The sequence below is a fragment of the Engraulis encrasicolus genome, unplaced genomic scaffold (assembly GCF_034702125.1).
Source record: "Engraulis encrasicolus isolate BLACKSEA-1 unplaced genomic scaffold, IST_EnEncr_1.0 scaffold_65_np1212, whole genome shotgun sequence".
NCBI lineage: Eukaryota > Metazoa > Chordata > Actinopteri > Clupeiformes > Engraulidae > Engraulis > Engraulis encrasicolus.
Window position 1 is genome coordinate 62,501 of NW_026945983.1, and position 8,767 is coordinate 71,267.

General features: G+C 47.0%; 1 protein-coding gene across 1 annotated transcript in view; it reads left to right on the forward strand.

Moving 5' to 3' along the window:
* The window catches only part of aco1 (aconitase 1, soluble), a 29,255-nt gene extending 21,057 nt beyond the window's left edge, over positions 1-8,198 (forward strand). Inside the window, exons 15-20 of the mRNA XM_063193912.1 lie at positions 540-644; positions 2,902-3,044; positions 4,896-5,043; positions 6,023-6,145; positions 6,735-6,920; positions 7,958-8,198. Of these exons, the coding sequence (XP_063049982.1) occupies positions 540-644; positions 2,902-3,044; positions 4,896-5,043; positions 6,023-6,145; positions 6,735-6,920; positions 7,958-8,074 (822 nt within the window). The 3' untranslated portion in view covers positions 8,075-8,198. The remainder of the gene's footprint in view (positions 1-539; positions 645-2,901; positions 3,045-4,895; positions 5,044-6,022; positions 6,146-6,734; positions 6,921-7,957) is intronic.
* Positions 8,199-8,767: the final 569 nt, after the last annotated feature.

Below are 8,767 nucleotides of genomic sequence, written 5' to 3' on the forward strand. Positions count from 1 at the left end.
AACCACCCCTAAACCTAACCTGTCAGTGAAGCAATGTTTCTGCTGCTTTACTTTTGCCAAGAACAGCGAGATTAGGCGAATTTCTACCTAAATTGTGCCTAAACCAAAACATCCCTAAACCTAACCTGTCACAGGGCGTTGTGGAGCACGACTTAACTTGAAAATGCGTATTGGACACACGCGATAGTGGGTTCAAATCAGCGTGTCATAGATACGCCAACTGCCCCTGAGAGATGGAGCGCCCCAGATCCCGCTGAACCAGAGATTAGAGTTGTGGACTCGAGTCATGTGACTTGGACTCTAGGACGGAGAGACTGTTGCAAACACTGACACTGGATGTTATGACAAATGCACCGTGTGAACTCTTCAGAGATATCTTCATTTTTATAATTCCGTGTGTGTGTGTGTGTGTGTGTGTGTGTGTGCGTGTGTGTGTGTGTGTGTGTGTGTGTGTGTGTGTGTGTGTGTGTGTGTGTGTGTGTGTGTGTGTGTGTGTGTGTGTGTGTGTGTGTGTGTGTGTGTGTGTGTCTCCTTATTAGAAAGTGAATGAGCGTTGGAACTCGCTGGCAGCCCCGTCTGATAAGTTGTACACCTGGGACCCCAAATCCACATACATCAAATCACCACCATTCTTCCAAGGACTGGTGAGCAGCTGTGCTGTGTGCCTATGTGTGTGCGAGTGTGTGTGTGTGCGTGTGTGTGCGTGTGTGTGCGTGTGTGTGTGTGTGTGTGCGTGCGTGCGTGTCTCTGCGTGTCTGTTTCTTAGTGTTTTTTCCTCCAGATAATGTTGAGCACTGTGTGTATATACAATGTGAGTGTACATCTCTGTCTGTCTGTGTATCTTTCTGTCTGTCTGTCTGTCTAGCTGCCTGTCTGTGTATCTTTCTGTCTGTCTGTCTGTCTGCCTGTCTGTGTCAGCTAGTCTGTGTATACCGTATGTACTGTATGTCTGCATGTCTCAATACAAGTGAAGTATCAGCCTCTACTAGCAGCCAATGAGGCCTGTAGCTAGTCCTGTGGCTAGGCTAGTGAGGCTGGCGGCTAGGCTAGTGAGGCTGGCGGCTAGGCTAATCCGGTGTCTGGGAGTGCATTCCAATATGCTGACTCCCGTCCTCCCTTGCTCACTTGCCTCCTCGTGGCCTCCTGATGACTTCACCAACAACAACATTTTATTTCAATATCTCGCAAAAGCTCAATTCTTATGTCATTTTCTCATTTGCAAAGGGGAAGGCGAATGAAGAATAGCCCCGGAAAAAAATTGTTGTGGCTTAGCAGGCTGACAGCAGGGGAAACTGTATTGTTTTCTCCCCGGAGTCGGGGCATTAGCAAAACGCGAGGCCACAAGCACAAGTGTAGGACAGGAGTCTGCATATTAGAATGCACCCTGGGAGCAGTAAAGGTGGAGAGTGGCAGGGCTTCTTTAGAGAAGGACTGCCAATCACATACTGACCAATGTTGCCAGATTGGACGGTTTTCTGTCCAATTGGGCTGCTTAGGATGACTGTATGCAGGTGAAAACAATGAGTAACTAGAATGGGTACTCGGTAGAGCGCAAACCTTCGCCTACGACACTTATGTTTTTCTGGCCATCTTCAAAATGTGGGGCATAACATTCTCTCTTTTTTTGTTAGTTTCATTTAAATCGGACCGGAATATCGTAATATTACATTTTTGGCCCAGTCTTGACCTCTTATTCAATTCAGCATGCACACGTTCTTCTGGCATATAGTGCTTGGCAAAGAAAAACGTTTTTGACCTTTTTGTGACCTTGACCTTGACCTTTGACCCAATCACTCCCAAAAAGTAATCGGTTGTTCCTTGGGTCATGACCAATCATCCCACTAAATGTCATAAAAATCGGCTCAATTTACGTTTTGACCTTTTCGTGACCTTGACCTTGACCTTTGACCCAATCACTCCCAAAAAGTAATTGATTGTTCCCTGGGTCATGACTAATCATCCCACTAAATTTCATAAAAATCGGCTCAATTTACGTTTTTGACCTTTTCGTGACCTTGGCCTGGACCTTTGACCTTTGACCCAATCACTCCCAAAAACTAATCGATTGTTCCTTAGGTCATGGCCAATCATCCCACTAAATTTCATAAAAATCGGCTCAGTTCTTTCTGAGTTTGACCTTTTCGTGACCTTGACCTTGACCTTTGACCCAATCACTCCCAAAAAGTAATCGATTGTTCCTTGGGTCATGACTAATCATCCCACTAAATTTCATAAAAATCGGCTCAGTTCTGACTGAGTTATACGAAGTACAAACAAACATTTTGACCTTGACCTTTGACCTTTGACCCAATCACTCCCAAAAACTAATCGATTGTTCCTTGGGTCATGACCAATCATCCCACCAAATTTCATAAAAATCGGCTCAGTTCTGACTGAGTTATACGAAGTACATACAAACAAACAAACAAACATATTCACAAATAAATAAATAAATAAATAAATAAATAAATACACAGCGGTCAAAACATAACCTTCGCCGACTTTGTCTTGGCGAAGGTAAAAATGGCATTAGGGTGTTTTTTCTGAAGATTTATGGTCATAGAAATCAAAAGGATTTAGTTCAAATTGAGCAGGATTATGTGATTCCAGGCAGATTTTGAGCTTTTTGTCACACATTTCTACTAATGTGTGACCTTTGATATATCTGATACTTGATCATTTTAGTCAGTAAGGAATTAAAAGTATTAGGATCATAGAAGTGGCATGCATTTAGAAAACAGGGTTTTTCCCCTGCGATGTGTGTGTGCGTTTGTGTTTGTGACTAATCGTGCGCGTGTGTGTGAAAATGTTTGTGATATTCTGTGTTGACTAATCGTGTGTGTGTGTGTGTGTGTGTGTGTGTGTGTGTGTGTGTGTGTGTGTGTGTGTGTGTGTGTGCAGACGCGAGACCTGAAGTCTCCAGAGTCGATCAGTGATGCGTACGTGCTGCTGAACTTCGGAGACTCCGTCACCACCGACCACATCTCACCTGCCGGGAACATCGCACGCAGCTCACCTGCCGCACGATACCTCACTAGCAAAGGGTACACACACACACACACACACACACACACACACACACACACACACACACACACACACACACACACACATACACCACATCTCACCTGCCGGGAACATCGCACGCAGCTCACCCGCCGCACGATACCTCACTAGCAAAGGGTACACACACACACACACACACACACACACACACACACACACACACACACACACACACACACACACCACATCTCACCTGCCGGGAACATCGCACGCAACTCACCCGCCGCACGATACCTCACTAGCAAAGGGTACACACACACACACACACACTCAAACACACACACACACACGACAAACACACACACACACACACACACACACACACACACACACACACACACACACACACACACACACAACACACACACACACACACACACACAAACACACACACACCTCACCTGCCGCACGATACCTCACTAGCAAAGGGTACACACGCACACACACACACACACACACACACACACACACACACACACACACACACACACCACATCTCACCTGCCGGGAACATCGCACGCAACTCACCCGCCGCACGATACCTCACTAGCAAAGGGTACACACACACACACACACACACCACATCTCACCTGCCGGGAACATCGCGCGTAGCTCACCCGCAGCAAGACACCTCACTAGCAAAGGGTACACACACACACACACACACCACAAACACACACACACACACACACACACCACATCTCACCTGCCGGGAACATCGCACGCAGCTCACCTGCCGCACGATACCTCACTAGCAAAGGGTANACACACACACCACAAACACACACACACACACACACACACACACACACACACACACACACACCACATCTCACCTGTCGGGAACATTGCACTCAGCTCACCGGCCGCCACCGGTCAATATCATATAATAACATGAAGAATATGCTGAGTTAAAATGGCTGTGTTTGGAACAGCTGCCCACAAGAAAAGATAAGTTTCCATGGGCGCCGCCATTATCACCCGACTTGGATTTGTTGAGGTGGGAGTAGTGCGAGTCACTCCGACTTCGCTAGTTGTAGCTTCCACTTCGACTGGCGTTCCAGAGCATTTTTGGTAGTAGGCGGTTGGATAAGTGCAATCTCCTACTAGTATGGATTGGGTCTGTAATAGGGCTGCACGATTATGGAAAAAATCATAATCACGATTATTTTGGTCAAAATCATAATCACGATTATTAATCACGATTATTGATTTTTGCAGATTAAAAAAAATATATATATCAAGATGAAATATAACCAAGAATGAATTACATACGGGATGAGCAAAATAAAATGAATTGTAATTATTATGTAAAGGCAATAGCATGAAACTTAAGTGGACAGATTTCTGGCAAGAAACACCAGCCTGTCAGTATGTTCTGGCTTCTCAAAAGTAGGTCACTATTGCCACGATTAAATCACGATTAAAATCATGAGTTCGATTTCACTATTGTATCACGATTTGGATTATTTTTCGATTAATTGTGCAGCCCTAGTCTGTGATGCACCATTAGACTGTCTCACGAGCACACACAGTGATCTTTACAGTGCATAATTGTGTGTGTGTGTGTGTGTGTGTGTGTGTGTGTGTGTGTGTGTGTGTGTGTGTGTGTGTGTGTGTGTGTGTGTGTGTGTGTGTGTGTGTGTGTGTGTGTGTGTGTGTGTGTGTGTGTGTGTGTATGCAGGTTAACTCATACTCATATGGCTCATATGGCTCTCGTCGTGGTAACTAACGATACTGTGTGTGTGTGTGTGTGTGTGTGTGTGTGTGTGTGTGTGTGTGTGTGTGTGTGTGTGTGTGTGTGTGTGTTTGTATGTGCGTATGTGCAGGTTAACTCCTCGTGAGTTCAACTCGTATGGTTCTCGTCGTGGTAACGATGCTGTGATGGCCAGAGGAACCTTCGCCAACATCAGACTCCTCAACAAGTTCCTCGGCAAGCAGGCGCCCAAAACTCTCTACCTACCCACTGGGGAAACGGTACGTGTGTGTGTGTGTGTGTGTGTGTGTGTGTGTGTGTGTGTGTGTGTGTGTGTGTGTGTGTGTGTACAGGCACCCAAAACACTCAACGTGCCCTCTGGAGAAACGTGATCTTGTATGTGTGCTATTGCATTTTGCACATCTAGTTAGAGCAGGGCTGGGGAACACCCTTCCTTCAAGGGGCCACTTCAAATTCATCAGAGGGCCGTATTATGAACACAAACCAGGATTTCCCCCTGCACTTTAGGCATATATTGAAGGCAGCTACCTTTAAAACTGTCCCCACCTTCTCTAGGAACCCTGAATATAACTTAATTTTATTGCAAAATGCATTTCTTTATGTTGTATCCGTCCGTGTGTAATGGTTTCACATTGAATTATTACCTCCACCAAGGAGGCTACCTATGTTTTTGGTCACAATGGTCTGTTTGTCTGTCTGTGTGTTAGCAGGATAACTCAAAGTTATCAACGGATTTTGATGAAACTTTGTGAAGTTGTTGGAAATGACCAAAGGAACAAGTGATTAAATTTAGGTGCTGATCCGAATCACTATCCGGATCCAAGATTTTTAAAAAAGATTCTTCCCCATTGTGGTATAAGGCGAATTTTGTCATTCTAGTTTCTCACGCTGCAAAAACAAGGTAGAAAGACTTGATGACAATAATAACAATAACTTGGTTCCTTTCAAGGAACCCAAGGTCGCTGTTCAGCTTAGTGTTGAACGTAGCCAATGTAGGGGCTTGGCGTATGTTGGGAGACAGACTGTTCCATAGGTAGAATGTTCTTTCAAACAGCTTCCTTGGCAGAGGTCTGCACTCTCTGGGTGCATTTATAGTTATTCATCTAATGCCTCTACGATAAACTGTTAGTCTCCATTTCTCTGTGCTGTGTGCTGTGTGCGTGTGTGTGTGTGTGTGTGTGTGTGTGTGTGTGTGTGTGTGTGTGTGTGTGTGTGTGTGTGTGTGTGTGTGTGTTCCAGATGGACGTGTTCGATGCAGCTGAGCGGTACCAACAGGCGGGTCACGCTCTCCTGATTCTGGCCGGTAAAGAGTACGGATCCGGCAGCTCCCGAGACTGGGCCGCCAAAGGACCCTTCCTATTGGTCAGTAGAGTAGAGTGCTGTGTGCGTGTGTGCGTGTGTGTGTGTGTGTTCACAGGGTATCAAGGCTGTGTTGGCTGAGAGCTATGAGCGTATCCACCGTAGTAACCTTGTGTGTGTGTGTGTGTGTGTGTGTGTGTGTGTGTGTGTGTGTGTGTGTGTGTGTGTGTGTGTGTGTGTTTACAGGGTATCAAGGCCGTGTTGGCTGAGAGCTATGAGCGTATTCACCGTAGTAACCTTGTGTGTGTGTGTGTGTGTGTGTGTGTGTGTGTGTGTGTGTGTGTGTGTGTGTGTGTGTGTGTGTGTGTGTGTGTGTGTGTGTGTGTGTGTGTACAGGGTATCAAGGCTGTGTTGGCTGAGAGCTATGAGCGTATCCATCGTAGTAACCTGGTGTGTGTGTGTGTGTGTGTGTGTGTGTGTGTGTGTGTGTGTGTGTGTGTGTGTGTGTGTGTGTGTTTACAGGGTATCAAGGCTGTGTTGGCTGAGAGCTATGAGCGTATTCACCGTAGTAACCTGGTGTGTGTGTGTGTGTGTGTGTGTGTGTGTGTGTGTGTGTGTGTGTGTGTGTGTGTGTGTGTGTGTGTGTTTACAGGGTATCAAGGCTGTGTTGGCTGAGAGCTATGAGCGTATTCACCGTAGTAACCTGGTTGGCATGGGCATCATTCCGTTGGAATACAAGAGTGGAGAGAACGCACACACACACGGACTCACCGGCCGCGAGAGATACACTGTCAACATCCCATCACAACTCACACCGCGCATGCTGGTGGACATCAAGGTAACACACACACACACACACACACGGACACGGACACGGACACGGACACATACACATACACACGGAAGCTGTCCAATGAAGGTGGTCTTTAATGTAGACCAGTGTTTCTCAAACTTTTTCAGATGGAGGACCACTTTGTCCCCTCAAAAATGTTCAGGGACCACCTGTCAACTGAATTGATGACTGGTGCTAATTTCGATGCCGATCACTTACTACTTATTCACATTTACAAGCCTGGCTTATTGTGGAGAAAATGTGACTTAAGCTATGTTTAGCTTTGTAATAATATTACAAATATAGTCTACTGCTAGCTTGTCTTGGAAAAGTAGAAATCCCCTCACGGACCACCTGAGCTCTGGCGCGGACCACTAGCGGTCCCCGGACCACACTTTGAGAATCACTGATGTAGAGTAAGAGATGAGATGCTGTTGTATTGACGGTTGTAAAGATGCTGATTCATCTTGAGACTACTGATAGACTGGAAGCGGGCGAATGGACCGGCAGCGACGAGATTCAAGCGACAGAGAATCGCTTCTGTGCAGCAAGAGCGATTGAAGCGACTAGAGTATGTCCGTTAAAAGCAGAATGCAAGCATTCCAACATTCCCATTGGCTGTGGCCACTGACCTCTATACAGTCATTGGCTTGGGGCGGCAGTCGCCTAACCGCGTCATAGCTAATTTGCATAATATTCCCAAGAGTTCAACTACAAACTGTCGCGCGAATCGCTTTTGTATTAATTTGTATTCTTTGTATTCATGCGGTAAAGGGAAGCTATAATGTGTAGTTTATAACATGTCTGCTTTGGCTCTTTGTCCCTCTGTGTGTGTGTGTGTGTGTGTGTGTGTGTGTGTGTGTGTGTGTGTGTGTGTGTGTGTGTGTGTGTGCGTGCGCGCGCGCGCGCTTGTGTGTGTGTGCGTGCGTGCACGCGCGTCTGCGTGTGTGTGTGTCCATGTGTCCATATCCGTGTGTGTGTGTCCGTATCCGTGTGTGTGTGTGTGTGTGTGTGTGTGTCCATGTCCATGTCCGTGTGTGTAGTGTGACAGTGGTAAGGAGTTCCAGGTGGTGATGCGTTTTGATACGGACGTGGAGCTGACCTACTTCCAGCATGGAGGCATCCTCAACTACATGATCCGCAAGATGGCCGCCCACTAGCACACACAACAACATGGCCGCCCACCAGGAGACAAAATGGCCGCCGGCCGCTGACACACAAGACGGACGCCTCTCTCAACCTCATATCTCCTCTCCTCTCCTCTCTCATCCTCATATCTCCTCTCCTCTCATCTCTACATCCTCATATCTCCTCTCCTCTCCTCTCCTCCTCTCATCCTCATATCTCCTCTCCTCTCCTCTCTCATCCTCATATCTCCTCTCTCAACTCCTCCATCATCCTTCACCTCCCCACTCTCCACTCTTCTACTCACCTCATCCTCCTCTCCTCTCCTCTCCTCTCCTCTATCTTCCTCTCCTCTCCTCTCCTCTCCTCTCCTCTCCTCTCCTCTCCTCTCCTCTTCCTCTCCTCTTCCTCTTCCTCTCCTCTCCTCTTCCTCTCCTCTTCCTCTCCTCTCCTCCTCTCTCTCCTCTCCTCTCCTCTCATCTCCACCTCTCCTCTCTTCTCTCCCCCTCCCTTCCTCTCCTCTCCTCTCCTCTCATCCCCTCTTCCTCTCCTCCTCTCCTCTTCTCCTCTCCTCTCCTCCCATCCTCTCGTCTCTATTCCTCTTTTCCTCATCCCTTCGTCTTCTCTCCTCTTTTTACTTCTCTGCTGACAACTGGTGGAGTGTGCTGTCCAGTCTCCCATAACGTGTGTGTGTGTGTGTGTGTGTGTGTGTGTGCGTGTGTGCGCCA